Source organism: Xiphophorus couchianus, chromosome 23 (genome assembly GCF_001444195.1).
Source record: "Xiphophorus couchianus chromosome 23, X_couchianus-1.0, whole genome shotgun sequence".
Taxonomy (NCBI): Eukaryota; Metazoa; Chordata; class Actinopteri; order Cyprinodontiformes; family Poeciliidae; genus Xiphophorus; species Xiphophorus couchianus.
The window spans coordinates 3,347,054-3,374,146 of NC_040250.1; the positions used below are offsets into that span (position 1 = coordinate 3,347,054).

At 35.6% G+C, this 27,093-nt stretch overlaps 2 protein-coding genes across 2 annotated transcripts; one reads left to right on the top strand and one right to left on the bottom strand.

Annotated features, from left to right (window-relative positions):
* Positions 1-311: 311 nt before the first annotated feature.
* On the top strand, positions 312-2,982 carry fgfbp1a (fibroblast growth factor binding protein 1a). Its single transcript, XM_028008185.1, has 2 exons — positions 312-1,508; positions 2,075-2,982. The coding sequence occupies exon 2, from the start codon at positions 2,094-2,096 to the stop codon at positions 2,700-2,702; it is 609 nt and encodes a 202-aa protein (XP_027863986.1). The 5' UTR covers positions 312-1,508; positions 2,075-2,093; the 3' UTR covers positions 2,703-2,982.
* A 2,847-nt stretch (positions 2,983-5,829) lies between these two features.
* On the bottom strand, positions 5,830-21,598 carry anxa5a (annexin A5a). Its single transcript, XM_028008143.1, has 13 exons — positions 21,517-21,598; positions 21,375-21,400; positions 19,770-19,854; positions 18,976-19,070; positions 16,760-16,873; positions 14,832-14,922; positions 14,157-14,236; positions 13,790-13,840; positions 11,462-11,555; positions 10,749-10,844; positions 10,524-10,582; positions 9,567-9,689; positions 5,830-6,788 (listed from the first exon to the last, which is right to left on the bottom strand). The coding sequence occupies exons 2-13, from the start codon at positions 21,375-21,377 to the stop codon at positions 6,729-6,731; spliced, it is 951 nt and encodes a 316-aa protein (XP_027863944.1). The 5' UTR covers positions 21,378-21,400; positions 21,517-21,598; the 3' UTR covers positions 5,830-6,728.
* Positions 21,599-27,093: the final 5,495 nt, after the last annotated feature.

Sequence of the window (27,093 nt, forward strand, 5' to 3'; positions counted from 1 at the left end):
TGTTTAAAAAAATACTTTCTCTCTACTGGCATTTTTTGAAAAATATATATGGACTGTGAAAATGCTTTTAAATGAGAAATAAACACTATTAGTTAAACAATTCTTATCCATCTGCTTTATTTACAAATTTCCCCTCCCTGAAGGGAGGGAAAATTTTTATTGACAATTATTGGCATTCATTTCTGAAGATAAATGTCTCAAAGACCAAAGAAAGCCTCCATTGTCGTTGTTTTTATTTTCCGATACCTCGGTACTGTTATTGATAGTCATTTAACTTTTTAATTCACATACAGCCTGGACTAATTCATTTAAATGTCAACAGTATATGTATTTTTATTGGAATTGCAGAACTTTAACATTGACTGTTGTTTTTTGTTTCACAAAGTTTTAATATTATTTTAATTTTATTTGCTGGTTTATGTTCCTCAACTTAAAAGATACAGTAAGTCTAGACTAAATAGATTCATAGTGATGAAATCTTAATGCATAGGAATAAAAAAAACAAAATAAAGGTCATCCTGTATATTATGTCTACATATTGGTGCCTTCTGATCACATATACATGGTATTGAATGGCAAGAGAAAAAACTACAAATATTAATTTCTTCTTTTAGTATCATATTAACAACTTGACCTGATTTAATCAAACTTTGCATTTCTCTTCTACTTTGCAGTTACCTACCTTGTGTTTATCTGTTGCATAAAATCCCATTAATATGCACTGAACTTTGTGGCTGCAATGTGGCAAAATAGGAAAACATTAATCCTCCTGCTTCATAATTCATGAGCCAAACTAATGAAGTAAACTAAGGAAGAATGACCTTCATGGTGTAAATGCATTAAACCCCACTTGTTACATTTTTTCTCATGCTGAGGCACCTGGCACATTTCAAAATCATTTTATCTTCACTGCACCTCACAGATGTTCAAGTAAAGGACTAAAATGTCTCAGATGTCAACTTTTCTTAAAATTGCAGAATTTCATGCTGTGTAGCTTAGATTTCTTGAACCAGGAAGCTCTTTCTGAAACTGGAAAATTCTCTTAAATGTGATTCCTCGGCGTAGGTAAAGTCAGATTTTCATCACATCCACATTATATATATACATTTACTCCCTTTCAGTCAGAGAGTGAGGCACAACGTATTACCATTCAGCTGATTTATCTTTGTGTAATGGTCATAATACCTGATTTTAATACAAGTAAAGTTAATTTGTTTTATTTTGGGGCCAAATGTGCCTGGACGAAAGTTAAGCTTAATTTATTTCTAACCACTTTTGAATTCAGTAAGTATATTCGCTTGGACGTTGTTATTGAGTATATGCATATATGTGTGCGTGTGGGCATGTGGGTGTGTGGGGGGTGTGTGCTTGCATTTGATACATTGTGTGTGTGGCTCTGGGTTTGAAGGGGATTGCTGACTTTGCAGCAGCATTTGCAACCTGCAAGAAAAGACGGGGAGAGCTCAAATGTGTCGGGACAGCAAACTGAACTTTCTCTGAAACGGCAAGTAAGTTTGACCAATTTTTTCAGTAAGCCTGCTCTGTAGAACTTTTCCACCAGTGCTCCTGGTGGAAGTCTCTAGTTGTGTTTTAACTACAATAAATTTAATTCATTTGATATATTAGCATAACACTAAGTATTAATTTTAAATGAATAACATTAGGTTATTATAGACATGCATACATTTAAGAGTTTTAAAAATTAGTCTCTTCATTTCTATCACTGATATTGTAAAGTTAGAATATCGTTTTTGCATAATAGTTGTCATTTTTTATGTATTTAAATCAGTGGCAGAAGCTTCTTTTTTGCTAAAGTGTTATACATAGATTAATGTAAACTGAACTCAGATTAAATAAGTTCTCTTTTATGAACCTACAACATTTGTGTAAATCTCATTTTGAAATCAGTCCCTCGGTTTCTCAAACTCAAATAGGAGTGAAATGCTATTTTAAAAAGTTTGATTATTCTCTCAACTCTTCCAGAATGTTAATCTAATAGGGGCTTTTCAAAGTTTCCTTTGAAAAGTGCATTGTGAGTGATATTGGGTCATATCTCTAATGAATTCTTTTGCAGGGGGTGTTCTGTGGATTTCATGGCTCTCCTCACCAACATAGCCATCCTGATGGTGCTCGCTTGTATTTCCCATCAGATGATGTTGGGCAGCTGTCAGAGGATCCACGGACACAGAGGACGGGGGGACAGAGGACATCGCAAGGAAAGATCAGAACTGAGCCGTGTGAAAACTGCTGGAGGCAAACTGGTCACAAAAGATGGTTCACGTTGCACCTGGACTGCAATAGAAAATGATCCATTGTTTCTCTTCATTACTTGCAAAACTGGCGAAAACAGCTTCATCTGTAGTTATATTGGCAGACCAGCTCTTTGTCCCCAATATACATCCAAAACTTTACTCTACTGGAAGCAGATTGCCAGGGCTCTGAAGAAGCAAAACAGCCTGTGTCATAATGAAAAGTTACTGGTGAGGGCAGGCATGTGCAAACAAGCCCCCAGAGAGGCTCACTTTAGGCTCGTAGTTACCCAGAAGGCGGCGACTCCCTTGCCTTACATTCCAGCAGCTCCAGACACAGACGCCAAATCCTGCCTGCCTAAGAACAAGAAACTGGCCAAAGAGTTCTGCAGTGACTCCTGGTCTAGTGTTTGCACATTTTTTTCCACCATGGTGAACAATTATGATTGCTGAGATAGAAAAAGGCTTGGCTTGTGTGGTCACTTCAGAACATACAGTATTTAAGTGTATACTTCATGTAGCTTGTGGTCTCGTAAAGAGATTGTAAGACTCAACTTGTAAAGTGATAGTCACTGCACATTGGAAATAAAATAACACTGCTTATTCTACTTGCATGAAAATATGTATTTATATGATAGAAACTAAAATGTTATGTAAACTTTAAAGTCATTTTTTCCCATTGTAATGATGAATAATTAAATCCATCCAAAATAAATCATAGCCATCCACACAAGCTAAGTTTCATCTTCATTATTTAATGGGGACTCTTAATGAAGCAGTTTTACTGGATACTAAAAGGCTCTTCATATATTAAACAACAATAAGTTACGGGTAATCAGAAAGGTGTGTTTTTGAGCAGTTTAAATCTTCGTTTGTAGCCTGTGAGCAGTTGTGGAAAATTATTGTTTTGAAAAATTAATGCAGGTGTACCCCAAGGCTCAGTTCTTGGTGAAACTTTTTTCCAGGTTAAATATATTATTTACCATTTACATATGCAATCAAACTGTACCAGAGTTCACTTTTAGTGAACCAATACCTGCTGTAGGTTTGTAGGCGGACCAGAGTTTGTGCATTAAACCTCCCCAAACAAACCTGACTTTCTAGGCAAGCAAACTAGAGTTTGGTGAAAGCACCCTAAATATCTGGGCAGTTATCAGATTAGCTTTCTCAACTGATCATTTTTTAGCTATTAATCTTTTTTTTAATGTATGTTTCTCTTGGTTACATTAATTCAAATGTCTTTAGGTGTGAAGCATCCATGCTGGGTAATGTTATTTTATGCCAGAATGTGTAATATCAAGTTCAATCGGAGTGCTTTAGTTTAATTTCTAGACAGATTTCAACCTTGAAAATCTACATGAGAAAATAAACATCAGCTTTTATAAAGTATTTTATTTTTTATTTTCAGGCTGCAAATTTTTAGATTTGTCTCCTTTTGGTCTTTATGTAGCTTAACGTTCCTACTGGTAATAATCTGCTCATACTTGAATCATCAGCAGCACGCAGAGTGTGGATATCAGCATTCAGCAGTCAGACAGAGGTCATTAAAAGCAGACTTTCAGAAACCACCATGGCCTGAGGCCAGGCTGGGATTTTAGGAGGGGGATAACTTTATACTTTTCTTTTGATTTAGTTCTGAACTCCTGCTGAAACATAATGCAATCCCTACAGCTGATATCCATCAAGTTCAGAATCTCAGCAGGCTCCCTTCTGCTCTTTGTTTGAAATTTGTTTTTGTAGAATAAAAAGAAAGACTTAAGCAATGTGGCTAAAGAGAAAAGAAAATTAGAGGGCAGTCACAAAGTCAGGAGGATTGCAGGGAAATCTAAAAGTGTACTTAGGGAGGAATTTTACTTCAAGCAATGTAATAAAACCCCACCTGCTGAAAGCAGAACACCACTGTTGCTGGGAAGGTTGGTTAGAATATAATAGAATATTTCTTTAGTAATAGCATGTAGGTGTATCAAAAACTAAAAGCTGTGCAAATAACAGATTTGCAAATAATGTTTTTTTTAAGATGAGTATGGAAACAATGCCATTTAAATTGCAAATGATTATTGAGCTTATTGCAGTGATGGTTGTAGAACAGCTGCAGCTCCTCTGTGCACCTAATTTTGCTGATTCACAACTGGTGTGTTTTTTCTTTTAAACTAGTTTCTCAAAATACTCTACAGGTGCAGTCCATTTAAAGAAAGAAGGATCTGTGTCTGAAGAGTAGGTTATGCTATTATCACTTCAAACAATTCTCTACACTTGAGAGTTTTTAATTATAAATAAAGGTTGGTTTGATGTTTGACAAACAAGAAAGACTAATATTTACCACCTTATACTTGCTAAAGTTAAAATGTATTACTTTTTGGAAGGAAACAGCCAGAAACAAGAAACTACAAAATCTCTATTTAGCTTTTGAAACCTTGACTCTAATTTAAAAATAAATACCTTTAAAAACCCAAAATGTTTTTTTCAGGTTAGAACAGTGATATGAAAGGTAAAAAATTGAAAAGTATTAAATATCCTTACCTGGAAAGTCCAGAGTTGGTCTTTCAGCTCATCCTTGACCTTGAGCCAACCTCTTGACTAGTTAAAAAAACTCACATATCAGCACACATAAAACTGATATTTCTAGGAATTAAACAGATGGCTCAATGTGTTTAATGAAACAAGTATTAAATATTTCAAATAATTGCAAAACATAGGTCCACAAAATCACTTCTTTTGTGCTTGATACTCCACATTTCTACATGGTTTATTTTTATGGCGAGTGGAGGTTACAGGCTTTGTCTTCAGTTATCTCTCATTAGGGTTCTGACTGAGCAGAAAACCAGGGAACATCTTTGTTTGTTAAAGTGTAGAAAGACCATTTCAAGTGAATCTATTGCTTTTAATATAATGTGTTTGTAAATTAGAGAATGGATATTTTGCAGTTGATACTCAGTGGGTTAAAAATTTAACTAATTCTTGCTCTGTAAGAGTTAAATTGTTGAATTGATGCTTGAAATATGGCTTAAACTTGAGAAAAATTTACTCTTTGCATTTGTGCAACTTATGGCTTCCTTGCAACTCCTAGTCTGATCACTTAAGAAGTTTAATGGAAAAAATAATCTCAGCTCCTGCTGTACACCACAAATTCTTCAAAGTTTATTCTGAAACATTAGAAACAATGCTAGAGTTGCTGTGTGGACCCAGCAAAGTGTGGAGTTACAGGTGGTGTGACTGCCTGAAGCTCCTGATTGGCTGACAAATATCAGTCGGTCAAACTGAAAATAAATGAGAACACACAACACACTCCACTTTTTAACACAAAGTAGATTAGGGACTGTGTGTGTGTGTGTATGGCCGGAGTGTTCATATGAATGCCTTTGTATGAGTACAAATGAGGTTTGAACAGAGCCTCAGGAGGAGGATTAAAAGAATTAATGAAACTGCACAAGAATGTACTATTGTACGATACCATGTGTGATTAGTTGGTGCTGTTGGTTGCAGTGTGAAATGCTCCACAGTAGATGAAAGTTATAGTGCACATCTTTACAATGGAACGATAAAACACTGAAACACAGAGGATATAACAGGAAACTTGTAGGGCAATGCTTCATAATTTATTGAACTGTTCACAAAGATTATACAGATTAGATTTGAAAATTACAGTAACATATGAAGAAATAGACAAACAAAGCACAAAGATATTCAGAAACATTAAACTATTTATAATTCTAAAATGTGGGTATGTGTGGTGAACCCATAAAATCTCTTACAGTATAAGAACAATGAGACCTATTTAACTTTAAATACTTTTAATAAGTATATGAAGTTAAAAACAAACTTTTTTTTTTACAGTGGAGAGTTAAAGTTAATTTCTATTGGGTCACTGCTGAGATTTGGGGCAGATTCTGAACTTTGCTGCCACCCTGTGGTTCAGCTTCAGCGAAGTGGACCATTTGTCATCTCCTGTGGGTTGCTTACCACATGTGCCCTTCATGAAAAGGTCCTAATTTAAGCTAGCAAGTGTATAATGCCCTTCTATTACTTATTGACTACTGACAGCAGGTTTGGATTTCAGCATCTCATTTGTAATTAATGGCAGCAGCAGTGCTGTGGACATGTTGCTTAAATAATTGATCAGCAGTATTATTTTCTGTGAGCTGATTTAACGCCTAAAAAAAGCCTAAAAGAGGTAACCAATTGCCATGAATCTGAGCTTGCTGAAGCAGCCACATATTAGATTAACTTATCATCTAGGATAAGATTCATTATTTTCCATTTTATATTGAAGTCTGCATCAACACTGATCACTAAAAAAGGGCTGCTGTTAATGAATGTATGAAGTAGACTGTAAGTGACCTTCATCCTGCAAATATGCTGTCTGAAGTGATGTGTGGATAATTTACATTCATTCAATCAACAGTAAAGTCAGAAAGGAAGAAGAACATGGATCAATATCTAATCCCTTGTAAGTAGAACTGTCTCATCCCTCAAACATGATTAATCCTTCCCACCACAGAGGTACAGCAACGCCTTCTGGTAGTCGCCTGCTGTGTCCTCCTACAAAAAGAAAAGATGTGGAACCCTTTTTAGTCACAGACAGAAAATTCTTCTTCCTTTTGTGTTTGAATTGATCAATTTCCCTTCAGTGTTTCTCCAGAGACATTTTGGAAGTAACAATGACTCTTAATGTGACATGTGTGTGGGTGTGGGGATCCATGATTGGATATCCTGCTCCTCCTCTCCACATGGCGATGTACCCTCCAGCAGAACACACAAGCTCAAACTGGTTATGTCCTTTCTGGCAGAAGCTAAACAACTGTTTCACATCTGGGGGAAAATCGTGCCATGGCAGAGAAGACTCTTCATATGTGAAGAGTTGTAATTTATGCAAAATTGTCAAACTTATGTTGCTTGGTTAGAAGCTCAAACACTCATCAGGGGAAATAATGTCATGTTAAATTTGCTTAATCATTTTCTTATTTTCTTATTTTTCCAGGGTGGATTGATACTGCACACTCTTCTTATCAAAACGGATAAAAATCATTTAAATTGTTTAGTTAGGATCTTTCTCCAGGACTTCTCAGGAAAATCTCAGGCATGCTAAAGTATAACAGATGTCAAGCACAGTGGTGGTAGTATCAAAATGAGGGGTTGTTTTGGTGCCTTCAGTACTGGTAAATTTTCAAAATAGATTATTTCCTAATTAGTTTTACAACAAGAGAATAATCCTAAACACACATCAACAAATAAAACAGGCTAACATTAAGCATCTTTAACAACTCCATATTCATTTTATTTTTATTTTTTTAAACAGAACTATGTTTAATATCCAACTATAATCATACCAGAATATTGCTCATGGCAAAAAAAAAATAGTCTGTATTTTTTCTGTGCAAATTTCTAAGAGACAAATATTAGTTGAGGTAAATCTGTATATTTGATCACATATGAATAATCTTGACTGTGGGATTTTAAGAAAATCCACAATATATTTGAATGTGTGTCAAATTTCTGTTTTTAAAATTCCTTCACTATTCCACCTCCGAAATAAAAAATCATATAATGTCATGATTAAAGCTCATTTCTTTTCGACTTATTCAATCCAAACTGTTTTTATCCAAATAAGAAATGAGAATGAAAAAAAATGTACACCATACATTTCATTCAATTAATAAAAAATACCAAAAATTTAATTGGTAGCAGCAAATTAGCAAAGTTCTGTTACAAATTCTTGTAACTTCTTGATATTTCTTGAATTGTGTGAAATATGGTGGCAGCATGTTGGAGTAGCTCTGTTATGTTCATTATGATTTGTTCTTTTCTAGACTTTTGTTCACACCTTTTTGGGTTAAGACAATGTTTGGACAATTATTGTGAGCAACAATCCCAAATCCCAGAAGAGTTGAAAAGATTGAATGATGGATGAAAAATGGATGCAGAGCAGGACTGAACAGCAGAGAGAGAAAGAGAAAGCTCAAACTATCTTCTATTGATTATAAAAGATTATAAATATTATCCCAAGCTCCAGCATCTCTTTGCCCAGCTCTCTAACCATGCAGCCAGGCAGAGATTTAAAGTAAAGTGGCAAAAGCAAATGAGGTGGATTAGCAGTACTTGTCATCAACTGATGGTGCCATGCAGGAGACGTTACTGTGGAATATTGTCTCTACTGTCATGAGAGTCATGAAACTGTCATAAACAGTCTTCAGTCAGAGGCCTCTTCAGTTTCACTGCAAGACTGACTGCTAGCAGACAATTCTTCCTGCCCACAGCATCACCATCCGTACTGACTCTATAAAGACACTTAGATGATATAAGTTATGATTGCATTTCAGTTCCCTTTGTAATAAAAACATAAGTTTTTAATTAAAATTTGAGCTAAAGAATAAAACTGTCTGGGATACCCAGACAGTTTGGTCTGGGTATTGCAAAAAGTTTGCATTGTCATAAGAGCCCTGTTTATTTGGCTTTGTGCAATCATGGCAATAAGTTTCAAATTAAAAAATACTTTACCGATCAAAAAGACAAATTAGATCATTTGTTTCTGCCTTAATTATATTTTTATTCCGAGACTGAAAAGTTACATTGTGAAGTAAAAAAAATAAAAAATAAATGATTGATGTAAAATCCATCCCTGTGTGAATTTTTCGCAGCTCAAACAGATAAACCTCTTCTTTTATTACTGTGGCAGCAAAATGCCATAGAATTAAAATTACATTTAAAGGGTCAAAGGGAATCATGGGAACTGTGAGAATAAAGAATAAAACAACTGACACAAAACGCCAGCTGTGAGCGAGAAAGTTTTTTTTCTTGGAAAACAAAAATAGCATTTTTATCAAAATGATTTTGTAAACAGGATAACTCAAAAGATAATAACTTTTCATTTCAATTAAATGAAAAATGTAAAAATTTAATCGAGAATGCATTTTGTTCCATTTATTCAAAGGTTATTCACTAATGTGTTATTTATCTATTGTGTCTCAGAGATTTGGGAGTATCACAAGAAAGAGAGTGATAATTCCTCTCTGTAGGAACATCTGGTCCCAGGGGAAAAGATTAATTCACTTCGGCATGTTGAGAAGCAGGAAAGCAGTCTCATCACAGCGAACGAGACATTTAAAGCAAATTAGCAATCCCTACTCCATCACAGCAGTGACACCAGCAGCACACCCACCCCAACCAGCTCCATGCAGGATGGATGTGTACATGTAGGCAAGGTGAAAACTGGAAGAAGGATGATTTTACATCCTTCTGTCTTTTCTAATGGGACTGGAATATTTAGTGTTTATTAAGAAACTCAATAATGTTGACGTTTTGAATTCTTGTGATTTGTACCTGGATGGCAGTGTAAAGAGACTGTCCATACATCTTCTTGAAGTTTGCTCTGATGTCCAACATGTCAACCTCGCTCCTGGACACCATTATCCTCATCAGGGTGTCATCATCCGTTCCAGCCCGCTGAACATTAAACATACCCGATAAAACAGATGGTCAAAGTTAAGATGGGCACCTTTATTCAAAGTGACAAAAATAATCTTTGACAGGTTTATTTTGTTTTGTGAATTAGATGTAGTCTTTCATGGATAAACAGTCCTTGGTAACTCTTTATTTGATGGGTTGTGATTAAGATTGTCATAACACCGTCATAAACATGAGTAAGTCTTCATGAATATTTATGACTGTTGTCATAAAGTGTCATTCAGTAAATCATGGCACTTTTAATACAAAGTTGACATTATTCAAAATGTCTTTGTTATGACAACTTAACATTAACCAAGAAATCATGATCTGACATATTTGTTATAAAATTATTACTGATTAAACTTTAAAAGTTATGTAGTTATTAAAGGTAAAGTTTAATCAGTAATACTTTTATAACAAATTTATGTCAGATCATGATTTCTGTCAAGTTGTCATAACAAATGAAGTGGCCAATATTCAAAGAAAACACTTTAAAAGATATTAAGAAAGCCCAATCAAGACAATTTCAAGGGACTAAAAGAAAGTCTGAGAAGTTGGAGAGAAAATATACAGTTGTTAGCAATAGCTTATGACTTTGCACAGTATTGGTATTACAGTGGAGCCCTGATATACGCAGGGTTTAGGAACCTTTTACTTTCTTGTGGAGAGTTGGACAGCAAGGCTGACCAGCAATGAGAGTGGAAGAAAATACCAGCGTTGCTATTTATTCTGCTATTTAATTTGCAACTATCCTTTAGTTTGTACTTAATAACCCCAATGTGACAGAGATATTTTATTTTTGCAGTGTGTGGATGGAATATCAGTACCCACCCTCATGGATTGATAGAGGCTCTCAGCAAAAAATCCAGGGACATTTCTGACACATTTCACTGTGGAGAAAATGAACAAGAGATTTAATTTAAAAAGGGTTAAGATGAAATTGTGTTAAACTGTCAAGTATAAATGTTGCTAAAATATGTCTGCCAGGAACATAAAACTAAGAGGGAGTACTAGTCTTTGTCATTGCATCTGGAAGACAGAAAAAGTGGGTCTTACCTACAGCGAGCAGTAAGTCTTCCAGGTTCCCAGTGGTCTCGCCTTTAATGATGTCCTCTATGTCAGAGCCAGAGATCTTCTTGTACGCATCAAAAACTAACAAAGTTATAAGTTTTATTCAGAAAAAAAACATTGATGTTTAAGTAAAAATGAAGATATTTTGAAGGTTTTCCAACATAGGTTGTCAGAGGGATAAGCAAAATCTACTTGGAACTTGAAAACGTCTCAGTGGTTCATGCAAACAATGTTCTCTCCACTTTTACACCACTATCATATTTGCAGTAGATATTTGTTCATAACTGTTCCTAAAATGTTTCTAATTGTTTATAAAAGTTTTCCAGGCTCAAATGTTTCTACAATGTTCCGACTTTAAACCTCTTAATAGTGAAAAAAAAGTGTAAACCCAACAGAGTTTTCTGCTGTCCAAACTCATCCATTTCATACCTAACTAACTTTATGTCCTCAGATTGACTCGTTACCTCAGATAAACCTTCCCCACCTGCCTCTATGACCTGCAACCCCAGTAAACAATATTTGCCCCAAAGGAAATATTGGGGCTGCTGAGGTTGAGGCTGTTTTGCATTTCACCATTATAATACCTGGATCTGTGGTGTGTTGTTGCTGAGATCTAGGGATTTGGGCCACCTTGCTTATCAAAGGGCAGCAACCCAGAGTGAGCATTCTGATATTACAATGCCATGGCCAAACCTCACCTTTCTGGAGATGCTCAGAGCTCCTGTTGCCAAGAATTGTGATGAATTTTTCCTCATCTGTGCCAAACTTCTCCTCACCGGCGGCGTACAGGTCCTGTAATGGCAGAGCACACACCTGTGTTCATGCAGGTGTGGGTCTGCAGCCACCTGGCAGAGCCGGTATGACAGCAGTAATGAAGGGCTTCACATTGACGAGAAACACCCAAGGATAAGTGTGTTTCACTTTCCTCTCTGCTGTTACAGAGAAATTCTTAACCTTAGGCTTATTTCTCGGCAGCTAAATGATAGTTTCTCAAATTTTCCTCTCAGACAACTCACATTTTAGGAAATGACAAATTACCATGATCATTTGATAAACGCATTGAACCTTGTAATTTTCTCCTGAAGTGATCACTGAATGGTTTAGTTAAAAAAAGCTGATTGTGATGTTCTTACAGACACATTATGAAAAGGATTTATGTGTTAGATCCCATTTCACTGCTTTATATTAGAGAAATGACTTTTAAAGTAGATGTCCTCTTACCAAAGGTTAATACTATGTCATTTTGACCGAGGGTGCTTTATAGACAAAATCAGATTTGCTTTGAGCTGCTCCACAATCTCAGAAAACAATATGCTGGCAAAGAGGATTATGGAATTTAAATAAATTTTTAATTTACTATATTTGTCCTCTGGATTGTTACTTAGAATGCGCCTCTGCATTTTCACCTTTCAAAGGTGTTTGTGCTGCTTGTTACAGAACGTAAAAATTAATGTCGAGGTGACTCTTAAATTCCCAGCAGGTCCGGGGAATCTCTTCTTACAGTTTGTATTGTCAGAGAGCTTAATAGCTTTCTATTATAGGCGTAGTAAAGTGCAAATGAGGGGAGTAGTCCATCTATAAAGGATGATTATGCAGCTCATTGTGTTTAAAACTAATGTTCTGTAGCGATGCAAGAAGAGGCGCAGCATATGGAGGAAGAGTTAGTTGTGCCTGTCCATCTTTTGTGTACAGTGAAAAATGAAACACTGATTATTTCCTGTTTCTGCCAGTCTGCTTCAGATTTGCTTCTGTTTTTTGGCCCTCTAACCCAACTTACTATGTATGATTATCTCATAATTTGGCTGAAGAATACTTTTTTGTCCAGATTACTTAATGGTAAATTCAATGACTGCAAAGTGCCCAGGACCTGTAGGTGAAAGAAAGCTTGAATCATCATCTCTCCACCACTGCACTTAGATGGTATGAGATGTTTGTGCTGACATGTTCTGTTTGGTTTTCTCCTAACATGGTGCTGAGCATGAGGGCCAGATATCCATGTTTTCATCTAATCTGGTCAAAGAACACGGTAGTTCATAAAAGAGCGACTTTCCAAAGCTCCAGATTTGTTATTCTTCCTCAATAGGCATTCTACTATTGACATGTCAGGACTGTTAACATTTAATTGCTAACTGAGGCTTGTACAGTCTAGTATGGAGCTCTTGGGACCTCTTGACATGTCTTTGGGCATTGTGTTATCTGACCTCGCCGTTGGTCTGCTGTTTCATTGTCTTAAATGTTTAGAATGTTATGAACAGCCTATCTCACTGCAGAAGGACTTTAGATTTTTTTGGAAACTGTTTCCTTCACCAAATTAGTGGGCATCATTTATTGTTATTGTCATGTATCTGCATGCTCCAGAGCTACAAAATGGTTAGTTAATGAATAGCATTAGATTAGTAGACACTGTTGATACAGTCCCATTGAAATCACATGGATACAACAATGGTGGGTTTTTTTTTGTCATAGCTACTCTGTGCTTAGTTCAGGGGTGTCAAACTCCAGTCCTCAAGGGCCGGTGTCCTGCAACTTTTAGATGTGCCTCTGCTGCAACACAGCTGAATAGAATAATTAGATCATTAAGGCTCTGGAGAACTTATCTACACAAGGAGGAGGTAATTAAACCATTTCATTCCAGTGTTTGGTACCTGTGGCACATCTAAATACTGCAGGAGACCGGCCCTTGAGGACTGGAGTTTGATACTTGTGGCTTAGTTGATACAGGAAAAGGTGAAATTGGGTCTAATGAGTGATGAAGAGATCTTCCAATATTTAAATCTAATTTTTATTTACAGTCATGTAGAAGTTTACATATTTTTTGTTTTGGAGATAATACCAATTAAAATACAATAGTTCAGTTTTGGAAATCTGAATATTTCTCATTTATAATATATTTGTTTTGAAACAATATTGGTGCAAAATGTGAAAACTGTTTGATAATAACCAAAACAATCAATATTCAATGCATTTCTTCATGCATTTTTAGTTTGCTTGCAGATATATGTATTTAAATGTTAGTATTTTCTTACCTTAGCGTCATTTTCAATTTTATCCTCTTCCACTTCCTCCTCCCTGCTCCCCTTGGCGAGCCAACAACAGTAGAAATGTAAGAGGACAGGCAGGTGCAGAAGCAGAGAGACAAGGTGACAAACAGAAAGCAAAAGTAGGTCAGGGTGGATGAACTCAGGGTGCTTCTGAACCTAACCTGGGAAGATTAAATTATCCTGAGAAGGTCCCAGAACTGTGCGATTACCTTACTGTCGCTAGTAAAAAAAAAAAAACATCTACCAGTCACCTCTCAACTTCAGACTTAAAGCTCTCATGACTTTATAATGAGATCACCAGAGACTCTCATTATCATGACAGGAAAGTCTTCCCAGTCGGTCCGCTCTCTACCTGCAGCAGGATCACCAACAGTCTCCCGTAGCTCCCACCGGTGTCACTGCTGATATCCTTCTCCAGTTTGCCACCAAACTCTGGAGGAAAAATAAGAAAAAGAAACAAAAGGAAGCTTAGGCTCACAACATTATTGTTGCTTATGGATTCAATCGATAGTGGTCTATCTTCCAAGGACAGCAACGACAGGAATGATTTGATTAACTGATTAGCAGGAATGTCTCTTTTTCCAGATCAGAGAAACAGAGCTCTTTGGCTTTGGACCTTTTTTCTATGTCATGTGAGAAGGATTGTGTTGACCAGTTCTAATCCGTGGCATCAGAATTTGGTCTCTTTCATCTGAATAACATAGTAAAAATGTAGAAGGAGAGGATGATGCAAGACATTAAAATCTGGATACTTACTGTGCTGAAGGTAAAACCTTCCTCTTTATTTCTATACAGACATACTTGGCATCATTCAAGAATTAAACTCAATCCTACTTAAACCTACCTAAATCTCACCTTAGATGATTTAAACTATTTAAACCAGTTTAAAAACTGTTTTCAAGTCTATCATGGGGATTTCACAAAGCTGGTTTTATGTTTCTAGGGTGTAATCCATCATGGTCTCCACTCCCTGACTATAGTTCCAGCAATCATAATTTCTCTGTTCTGGTCTGCCTCATTACATCACCTTTCTTGTAGACTTTGCTGATATCTTTAATCTCATCACCAGTCCTGGAGGCCAAGATCTCAATCAGTACCTGATCATCAGTCCCTGCACCCTGGGAAGCAAACAGAGTACATGAATACTGGAGTTCAGGATGAAACAATGTAGATGTGCTTCAGACAACACTTTTTTTTTTTTGTCAGACTTCAGAGGGATCTAAAAAGGAGAAATGTCTCTAAATGTCTTTAAGCTGAAAAGCATTAAATGTTTTATGTTTTTATTTGTTTCAGAAGAAAACATTGAACTTTAATGTTAAATATGAAAATACATTAAGACGGTGATGTGAAGGGCTAAAGAAAAATAGTTTCAACCTAGATCCAAAGCAGATGGAGAGACAAATGAAAGGCCATGTACATTTAATATTCACAGGTCATTAACATGACACATCATGACAGGTGATTTTCATTGTGGAGAACAAGAAGCATATTAAAAAAGGTATGAAAAAGATCCACTGCAGGAAGAACTTTTCCTTCAGATTTTTAATGCAAGCTGTTCCAATATTTATAATTATTTGCTGATCTGACCATAAGCAACACAATCAATGTGATTTCATGAAAATAGGAGGGATGAAAACAACAGCAAAGAGATTTACAGAAGAGTGCATATTATTAAAATCACTTTTTTGGTTTGTGTGCCGCATTATTAACAGGAATAATTTGCTGACTTAGTTCTTTTTAAGTTACTGTGTTTTTGCTTTATGATCATTTGTTGCTCACACAATGGAAGCCTATAAGGCTCCCTTTTAAATGAGCACATTCTGATGAATATTAAAGTATCTGAGGATTTTAAAGGATGATTACTCTGAAGGACTGATTGCTGTAAACTACCTCCATGAAATTGAACAGGTTTCTTTTTATAGATCTAGAGGTAAGATTTGTCGTGATGAACTGAACTGACTTAATTGATTGTAGAAAAGCCTCCATTAAACCCAAATTGATTTTCTACTATTCATGTGTGATCTGTCTCTGATTGTTTCAACAATGCACTAATAACTAAAATTACAATGGCAATTAATTATAAAAAAAAGGTCTGTATAGCTATCTGAAGATCACAATTTTCCAGAACATTAATTAAAAGTGTTCATAAGTTATATGGTGTATTCTGAAATAACATCCACTTTGGATAATACGAGTTACAACATTGTTTAGTTCCCCTTTGAGATTAATAATGCATTTTTGAATTGAATTTTGAGTGTTATTTTGAATTAATAGACAAATAAAATAAATACAGCCAAAGTCCAAAGAAAAACCTTCAAGGGCTTTCAAAAAGCCTGGAGATCTTTGGTTAAAACCACTTTAAGACACTGTAAAAATATAAAGAAAGAGGAAATCAAAAAAGACTGTTGAATAAAAATGTTTGTAGATTGGAAAATATCAATACAGAACAGCTGAAATATTGTAAAATCACCAGGTGTTGCACCATGCTTATATTTCAACCTTTTAAAAGGGCTGACATAGACTTCAAATCCCTCCTCTTTCCTCAGGAATTTTGCTTATTTTTAAACATTTATGACTGAATTACTGCAGCAGCATATCTGCTCAGTATTTCTGCTGTATGAAGGAGAGCAGCTGCTACCAGACGACCAACGGAGATGGAGATGTGAACCAATTTGCCCATTCATAAGTCAGTGCGTTCTAAATGAGCCAAAGGTTTAGAATTACATCTAATCCATTTTTAAGACTAAATAGATTTTTTATGAGGGGAAAAAAATCACCTTAATGTAATTTTCATAAGCATAGACTAGTTCCTTTAGGGATTTAATGAACACCAAAAGAGGAACTTATATGTTGAAGATTAATGTCAAATTACCTGGTCTGGGAATTCAGAATAATTTGCATGAGACCAGAAACCTGGACAAATTGAAGCATTTCAGGAAAAGTTTTCTAAGTTACCTTCAAAGCCTTGTGTAGCAGAGTTGCATCATATAAGACCGGCGGCGTCATCAATGCCACAATCAGGGCCTCAAACAGCCCACCGAGCTCCGATTTCAGTGCACTGACTAAGTCCTGCCACCACAGAATGAATAATAACAAGAGGACCAGAATCATTAATAAATTTATTTGTGTAGAAATCTACACCCACAATGTATTAGTCATCCTGGCAAAATGAGTGATGCAGGTTGATATAATCAATTTAAAAGTCTAGACAGTACTTGAAAAAAAAGAGAACTGAGGGTCACTCATATGTCAAAAATATGAAAATATAAACAAGATTTTACTCATCGCAGTTACTGTGTAACAATTCTGTAGCTAACTATGTCGCTAGACAGTTAGCTTAACAGAAGATAGTTACATAGATAGCTAGATAGCTAGTGTTAAGAACAGTAACCTCCCCTCGATCTGTATGCGGAGGATTAAACCAGCACAAAAAGAGTCAGCAAGGTAAAATTAATCATATTTATTGAATACCAACTGCGACAGACAGGATGGATGGATGGACAGATGGATGGATGGACGGATGGATGGACAGATGGATGAATGGATGGATGGATGGATGGATGGATGGATGGATGGATGGATGGATGGATGGATGGATGGATGGATGGATGGACGGATGGATGGATGGATGGATGGACGGATGGATGGATGGATGGACAGATGGATGGATGGACAGATGGATGGATGGATGGATGGATGGAATACAAAGGTTCAAACTGTTGTTTGTTAAAAACAGCATTTTTTAACAAACAATAATCATCACATAATAACCTTTCCCCAAGAATCTGTTCAGCTCTTCCCTGTTTAGCTGCAGGTACAAAGTCTGTTTCCTGAGCTGATGCACAAAATAACTCATGACTAGAAGAACTAACCTTCCACCCGGATTCACAGACATGTCTGTCCTCACACTGTTCTTCAGCAAATAGTTATTTATCATAAAACACTTGAATGATATTTTAATTGCTTAACAACTTAAATGTCAAATTTAGAACCTGAATCTGCCTACAAATAATCATTCATTACACTAGATAGTTATCATTTGTCTGGACCATATTTGATATCTTTAAAAAGTAAAAAAAAAAAAAAATTGCTTTTTAATTTGTTTATTTGTAAATTCTGGCTTTAGATATATTTCTTCCAAATTACCAGCAAAAGGCAGCCATTGATTTTTATATGACACAATAAAGGTGCTCTGAAATAGTGCTGGAAACAAAAATGACTTTTTCAGGGCCTCTCTTGATATAATGCTGTAATATTCAGAGGTATTCCGATGGGTACTTTGCAATTTTCTTGTGTATCTTTTTATTCTGTTTTCTCTACTTATACTTGAGGCAGTGATTATCTTTGGTTAGGGAACCAGTAATAACCTCCACCGGTGGCCATAAAACAAATTGACAGTGAGACAAAACAGGAGGGGCATTAAAGCATGAAATGTCCAAGTTTCTTTATAACAAGCTGCACAGCTTTCTGTTCCATGGAGACTACTTTACCTAAATGGTTTTTTTTCTGAAATGATAGCCGAATAGGCATTAAACTTTTGTTGTGGACATTGCTGGACAAAAACATTGCTTCAGTTTTTAGGTATTTTTAGTATTTTTTGAAAGTTTTTAGGATTTGGCTCTAAATATTGAGTGAAGGCATTTTCATATTTTTACTATCAGTGATGTGATACACAAAATGCATGAATGCACCTTCATCCTCGATCACTGCTCATTGTTTTGTGAAAATCTATTTTTAATTAGAACTATATACATATCAGAAAAACATGTCTGTGTCCAGGCAGCATCTGTCTCTTTATAATTAACATGGACAAAGTAATTTATGCAGAAAATAAAATTAAATAGAGGAAGAATAACTTCAGGCAAAGGTGTAAATAAATCCCAACTAAGCAAAAATGTTGCTACATTGGGCTGATTTTGAATTATGTTGAGTCAATTAAAAATATGGATCTAAACAGAGTTATTAAAAATCCACTTTGAGGTTTTAAATTATAATTTGACTTACACTTGGTTCTTAGAAGATTTTTTATGAATGTTTCTATATCCATTTTTTTAAGTAGAGTGTGAACATGTTCCCTTCTACATTCATCCTGGGAGTAAAATATTATCTCTATATTTAGGTTAGTGACAGCCAGCTGCTGCTAGTTTTCCATTTAACTTTCCAGAACTCACCTTCCCATAGGCTTTTTTATAAGCTGCTTTAATCTGCTGACGTTGATCATTGCTGCGGGCGGTTAGAACCATGAGAATGGCATCTTCATCTGTACCTGTAACACAGTTTCATGACGTACATTTATTGTAAAAACTCTGGACACTGTGTTTTGATGTATAATAATAAAAAAAATAATAATTACAAATTATGCATTTATTTTGTGCTTAAATCATGTATATTTAAAAATGGGGCTAATGATCAGTCACAAATTACATATTTGCTCCATTTCAACACATACAGTATTTTTGTGCTCAGATGCTCCAAATAGAGCTGATTTTAATAGTGGGTGAGTTTGATGGCTTTGGAGAAATAATTTTCTCCAAAAGAAAATAAAATTTATATCAGCATCCAAATACACATTGAAGCTTTGCTCCAGTTCTGATTACTATTCTGATGTATCATCACTTTCCTTCCAACAACTGTATTATCAGAACAGCCTATTTTATGTCCTATAAAGCAGAAACTATGCAAGTTATATAATCAGTGCTTTACTAAAGTTGAACTATGCAACAGAAATGTAGCTGCCAACATGAACACACAGCCTCACTGTAAAAATCACAATATAAATCTTCAATTAATAAACTAAAGTGTTAAAATTCTAAAATTATAATTATAAATTTACTGTTGTTGCTGTAGTCTTTGTGGACATTGTATTATAAATTGTTTTGTATTAAATGTGTTAGGACCCAATAAAATAATTTTTACAGAAAAGTTTTTTAAAGATTTAAGTATTTCCCCCAATTAGCATGCTTACCAATTCCTTTCATGGCTTTATGAAGAAATTCAGCATCATGTTTTGCATTGAAATGAACAAAAGGTCTAACGCTGCCTCTGTACTCCTGCAGACAGAAACAGGGAAAAAGGATAAACATTATTTCCAAAAGTGACAACAAACTTTATATATATTGTCTTTGTTTATCATTATCTGCTCAATTCTAAAAAATTACAACCAAAGTAAACACTCATGTTCATACTCTGTGATTTTCTTTTTTTTCCTGAAATATTTAAGCATTATTTTGTTTTTAGACAGTAAATCAGTAGAAACACCCACCAAGTGTTAAATATGATGCAAACAATCATTAGAGCAAACACTTTAGGCCTGAATGGCTTTTGAAACAATTTATCTTGCTGGAAATAATAAATGTCCCAAAGAAATGCTTTATTTTGTTGCTGCAAAAAAAATTAAATATGCTGAAAATGATTGTGAATAATTCAGCAGCTGCTCTATTAATCACTAACAATGGCCATCAAAGCTGCTGTAGGTTTTAAAACCATTGATGGTGTTTCCTTAAACTTCCCATTACTCATCAAATTTGAGGTCTCGACCTTTAGCTCTGTCATGTGGGTGTTAAAAATTTACTCTTTTGTACTTGTATTCAAAAGTGTTTTCCAGAAAAGAATTTTTAAAAATTACATGAAGAGCAATAAAACAGTTTTCCTCAGCTGCAGCCTTAACCAAAAAATTGAAGGACTAAGTAGAAAATATAGTCTCTTATCCCTCGCAGTCAGGGTTCTGTTTATGGTCATCTTACCAAAACATTGGCAAAATGTCTTTGTTTTAAGGGTAACACTAAACTTATAAGTAGCAAAAAGGCTATAAAATAAGCCATTCAAGGAACTATACAGACATAAAAGTGAGTACAGTTTATGGTTACAGTGTATAATTTCCATCCTTATTATAGAACTAAACTACTTCTCTGTCAACCGAATTGCTACTAAGCAGCGTTGTCTCAAAACTGTAACTGTAAACTTCGGTCCATTGTGCCTATAGTGTTTCCATAACATGTAATTGAATATGGTACAAATTAGACAGATGACATCAGCTGAAACTAAGTTCTTGCTACTTATCCTCATCAGATAGTCTAAGGTGTCTCAACAGCTTAAATCAAGTGTATCAGATGGAGGTGCTCCTTTTCTCTATTCTGCTATGTAAGTATACAACTGGAGAAAAACTCCTGTTTTAGTAATGAGCATCTCTTTGTGGAAAGTTCTAACTGTGAAATAGGGATCAGCTAAAAGACAGTGTATCTGCACATATACGGTACAGTAGCAGCCAATTACAAAGAAACTGGAGAACTGATCAGGCTTTTAGGGTTAGAAAGAAAAAAGTTGGTGTTTCTGAATGAGGAAATGAGGAAGACCCTGAAGTGTCAGTGCTATTTAGGTGATTAGGCAATGACCTTTCAGAGGCAACACGTAGTTCATTAGTCAAACATAAAGGTTAGCCCAGTTGTGTGACTACAACACACCACACCGAATCTTAGATATTGGGTAAAACAGAAGTTATTTCTGTGTACTACTAAAGAAACATTTTTTATTGTTTTCAGTCAAAAATAAAACAACTGCAAACAGCACTTACCATCTTACTTGAATGGATGTTTTAAACTGAAAGTAAAAAGAAAACACAAATTAAACCTCATCCTGGTGAGTTATCATGCAAAAACACAATTGATTCAACAACAATTTGGATGAAAAATAGCTAAACAGGTTTCTGTTCTTACCAACAGGTTTGTGTCTTCCTCTCCTCACAGATGATCTGTGGCTTAGGTGAGCTCTTTATTATTATTATGGTCTTTAAAGCTCCTCCTCAACTGAGAAAGCATGCAAGAGGCACTCACCTCATCTGCTGGAAGTGTTGCATTTCACTCCACATCAGTGAAACAAGAGATAATGACCCCATGCATCCACCACCGTGTGTTTTTTAAAAGACATTAAACAGAAGTCTTCATTCCCCAGAGACACACCGTAAATGTTTCTTTCTCCCACAAATTTCACACTAAGCTTGGCTCAGCTTAAAAGCTTTTTAAATAACGTCTTGCTTGTAAAATGTAAAATAACAAGACACAAAGAGGATGGGGAAACGCCAAGACAAGATTTAGTGTTTGGATATGGACATAATGACCATAAATGACACAAAAACACCATCAACTGGAACAAGTGTTTGTTTGTTTCTTTCCTGATTATGTTTTGGGGCAAAGTTCCACCAACCTAACATTCCTAATATGAGTTCAATCAGAGACTAATATCAAAAACATTATGTTAAAATACTATCAGAATTCAGACACAGTGAACTAGCGCTAATGAATAAATGTTTTGTGTATTTTTTACAAACATGTCAAACTCATTTCAAATGTATTTTGTCTGTAAATGCCTTATTTGTAGGGTATTATGTAAAATCCATACTTAGAGAGTAGAAGTAAAACTCATGAGCCCAAGCAAATGTCTAGAGGGGGTCAATCTCATATTCCATAATTATTGTCATTGTGATGGATGAGACCCCAAGAAAGGTTGTTGATATTTTGAATAATAAATCATCAATGTGTTATTACTTTGGTGCTATTTCTCATTTTCCCTAAGTACAATTTACTTTTGTGTGTGTGTTAAAGCAACCAGGACCCAAACAGAAGGTTCCTGATGGGACCAGAGAGCCCAGCACAACAAAGTGATAGCTCATATGTCCTCGCTGCCATCTCCTTTCCTGCAAACCTTAATTAAAGTGAGGGCTTGTGAGACGATGAGAGTGTGAACACCCATCTGGGAGATGATCCGGTGACAGAGCGCATCGTTTTATATCACATACTCCCAGACTGACATGAAACCAATTTCCTTTAATCGCAATAAACAAGTGTGCTATGGCTAATAACAAGCTTATCAGATCTTATGGAGAGAATATCTTTACACAAAATGTCTCCATTTTATGGAGATTTGGTCTCTGGACTGCTACCTGGACAACATCAATGGATGACAAGCTACTCTCTGGACACTGCATATCTATCTCACACCTCCATAAACATTTGCAAAACAGCTAGTCCTCTTCTCGAAACAGTTACAAACTGCAAAATGTAGGAATGAACTACCCATTTAGAGCAGGTGACATGCTTTTGCTGGTTATCAACTAGGTTTTGCAATTTGTTTTAATTAGTTTGTGAAATGCAATAACAGTTGTGCAAATGTTAATGGGGATGTGGAAAATGCACCACAGCAACTGAAAAAAGCAGTATTAAACTAAACTGATTTCAGACAAAATGTATTCTTTTGTTCTGCATTTAGATTTTGACTTGAAAGGGTCATAATTTAAATCAAATATTTTTTGTGAAACATTTGAATCTTACTATCTAACAAATCAATGTGTGATTAAATGAGATTTGAGGCAAAGCAAAGATCATTATCAGTTCCCAGAAGTTGTTAAAATTATTTTTTATGAATCCCTCATATAATATCAGGTGATATTCTTAAAATGCTTTTTCAAGTGCTTTTCTCATGAGCCAAAATTAATTTTGTTCTACTTTATGAAAAAAGCAGCTACTCAGAAACAATTCAAAGAAAGAAGCTGAAAAACGTCTGGTTGGTTTTACTTTCCTAACATTTCTGTATCAAAACAACATTAGAGTGTTTTCATGAGAGCTTCTCTGTTCGACAGCTGGGTTACAGGGCTGCTTGCAGGCAGCTCCATTTGTTCGGTGTTAACTGACAAACAATAACCACCATCATCAGTCAAAATGGTTCCCCAGCTATCACTTATGGGCTCTGTTTGCCACCTTCTCTGAGCAGAGAGCTGGATCCATGGCAATGAATATTATCTGGTTCTCTCTTAATGGTCAAGTAGCCCTCACACCCATGCAAAAGACCTTAACTGTTACCACTATCAATGTGGAAAGAGTCCTTTCTATCAGTCATAGTGGATAAATTACTTTTTCACAGAAAACTAGTTTTTCTCATCATCAGCCTCTTAATTTTAATTTATTTTGTCAATCTAAAACTCTTAATACTCTTAATTATTTTTGGAAAGCTTCCCTCTTGGATGAAAAGAGCTGCCTGATGTAAACTGTGCATGAAGTGTCAGACAAAAGGGCTTAAACTCACATCAGGATATCCAGTTCAGCACCTTGATGAACTGGAAATCTGACCCCTTTCCTTGGCTTTAGAATTACCTGGAAGTCACCTGATCATGTTGCAGTTATTGGATTTGGTTGAATTTGCAAGAGTCTTCTCTTACTTTCTCTGAAACCAACTGACAAATTTCTTTGGTGTGTGTTTGGGGTCATTCACTAGCTAAAACATGTACCCATATTTCAGCTCCAAATTATTATCAACAGTATCTAAGTAAATTTCTTCATGCACTATCCCTCAATTAAATATCAGCTTGCACAGCTAAAAGATAGCCCCACATCATAATGTTCCCGCCACCAAATTTCTTTGTTGGCATGGTGATTTTAGGGGTGTGTCCATACATTTTGTGATCCAAACATGCTGGTTAGCATAAAAAGAGTTAGATTTTTTTCCCAGCTGAATTGACTGCATTTTTCAAGTATTTTATTGGCTTAACAAAATGGTCCCCACCTAGCTTTAATTCTATAATTGAGCTCCAACATGTTTTTCTTAGGCAGTGGAAATACAGGTCATGGTGGCTGAATGCATTATTTGCTTTCATGAAAAACTACCTGCTGTTTCTAATTCTTTCTGAAGCTCTTTGTAACTACATGAAGGCATTTGGATAACTCTAAAAATTCTTCTTTCAACTCCACTGTGAGAAATCTCTTAGTGGAAGCTGGTTTTGGGTGACACAGTCTTCTTTCCACTTTATGATTATGAGTCCAGTGGTGGTTAGTGGGAGATGCACACCGTCAGAAACACGCTTACACACAAAAGCATGTTTTGCATCAGTAAGGTTGCAAAAGTCCTGAGACATCACTTTACCAGTCTTGAGATGCTTCTTGTGTGACACCTTGGTCATGAAACCTTTCTATAAGCCGTCTGTTAGGATTAAACCATGCAATGCCATTTGCACTGACAGGCGGTAGAATTGCTCTCCAAATAATTACTGATTGCAGTTTTTTCTCTTAATTTTTTTAGCTGCTTACCCACATTTGTTCAGTTATTTTTTACCCTGCATTCCACTTTTGTGAACATAATTTAATTTATGAACTAATTCTAATAAATTGCTTGATCTCTTTGTTGTTACAGATGCCTGGTTTGAATTTCATGCCAATACTCCAGTTAAAACTACATTAGGAAAGAGCAATACTGATGTGTTCGATGCTTATTTGCAGTGCTTGTTACTGATGTGATGTTTAATATTATTCAAATGACATTTCTAATAATTTGTCCTGTGTTCTCTCTTATTTTGAAACTGGCAGTAATTTTGGTCAAAAAGCACAAATGCAACATTTATCTGCCTTTGAAGAATAATTCAGCTGCATGGCTAACATGTGTGATGCTTATGCATCAGCATTGGTATTATAATTTTGAATATAATTTTGTGTTTCCTTTATCTCTAAAGTAATTTCTTCATCTAGGTTGTTTTGAACTGTTGAATCATATAGTTTTAGCAGAAGTTATTCATAACCTGAAATCAATGGTATTTTGCACACAAGCTTTTTTAAAAACATATTTTTTAGCTATGCATGGCTACTTGCCTTACCTTATGTTTGAACAGTCCTTTATGTGTTACTTGGAATTGGGACATTTTTCACCGTTACTATTCTACTGCAGTTTATTAACCCACATAATATCCAACAGTCATCTGTCTGTCTGAAAGTCCCACAGCATCTTAGCTTTCCATTTTTCTAAGCTCTTTGAATTATAAAAGATATGAAACATCTAGCATCAAAATGTTTAGTTATAATATCAGAGGATAAGATGAAGTGAGAGAGCCTGGTTTGAAAACATGCATCCAAGCATGCCATACATCTTTAATCTGCAGGTCTGCTGAAGGCAGCAGATAAGCTGACAGCAGTTATTTTTGAAATAACCTGTTTAAGAGGAATCCCTGAAGAGTTGCTGGTGTGACAAAAGCTGTGAGATGATGTGTTTTCTGACAGACTATTAAAAAATCCTTGGGAGAAAATGTTTACAGGAATTGTTTGGGGAAATATTCTTCGTTGATTTCTTGCCAGCTGTCACAAGAGAAAATTGCCTCAACTGTAACATCTGTATATATGAGCTTTGAGAAATGAGGGATTGGGATTATTTTTCCAGCTTTTGAACTGGATGTTTGCCTTTTATGTCAGCAATTATTACAAGATTGCTGTCATTGAATTAAACAACTGCTTAAACCCCTCGAATTAACTGACTTTCTTACTCTGAGTTAACGCAAACATGTCAGCATTTGAAAAATGTTTCCAACCCTGAGAGATCACATTAATGAACCGTGAATCTTAGACTAATTATGTTGTTCCAGAAGGGAAATCAGCTGTCAGAATAATGGCACTTCTCTCCCTGAGGGTCAGGAGTCTATAGATTCCTCTCAGACATGAAAATAAAAGACACATCTTCCACCTCTAACTAATTACCCAAGCTAAAACACATTAATGGCTACATTTATCAAGCCACTCTAAACTAATGGAGTATATTTCCACGTTTAACAATTGATCCACCTGTGCACAGCACAACAACCACTAGTGCATCCTGCATGGAGATCAAACGGCATTAAACCTGTGAGCACCTGCTGTTGATGTTATCTGTTTCCCACAAGAGTCTCATTTGCTCTGTTCTCTGGCGTGGACAAGGACATGGACAGGGAAGTGGAGGATAGCTAGTGGAGCACTTCCTTCATATCCTTCTGGCATTTCACCAATAAGATGAGAGGAGTGCATATTGCCCCCTAAAAGCTTCTTTTTAATCACCATCAATAGGGATGCAGATTTAATTCTGCCTTGTGCTTTTACTCACTAATTTAGTTGTTTAGGTTTTGCTGCCTAAGATGACTGGTGAGATGAAAAGGAATAATAGATATATTCATATCTATAATCATATTTTATACTGTATTTTATTTTATTCTGGAGTAACCTCACAACATTGGAACCTCAAAACATTGTCCTGAGCCGTATGCAACGAAATTTCGTTCTGTTTACACCCTGTGCATGCAAAATGACAATAAAGTCAGTCTAAGTCTAAGTCTAACTGCAGCACAAAATCAACTGTATTTTTAATTTCTAAGAAGCATGAAATAAAGACTCTGTTCTACATATGTCTGAAAAGGGTAAACCTGAAACTGTCAAAGAATACACAAAAGGGTTTCTAAATAGCATCTTCTTTTATTTTGTGAGGCAACAGCAGTGTTTAAGAGCAAATCAGCA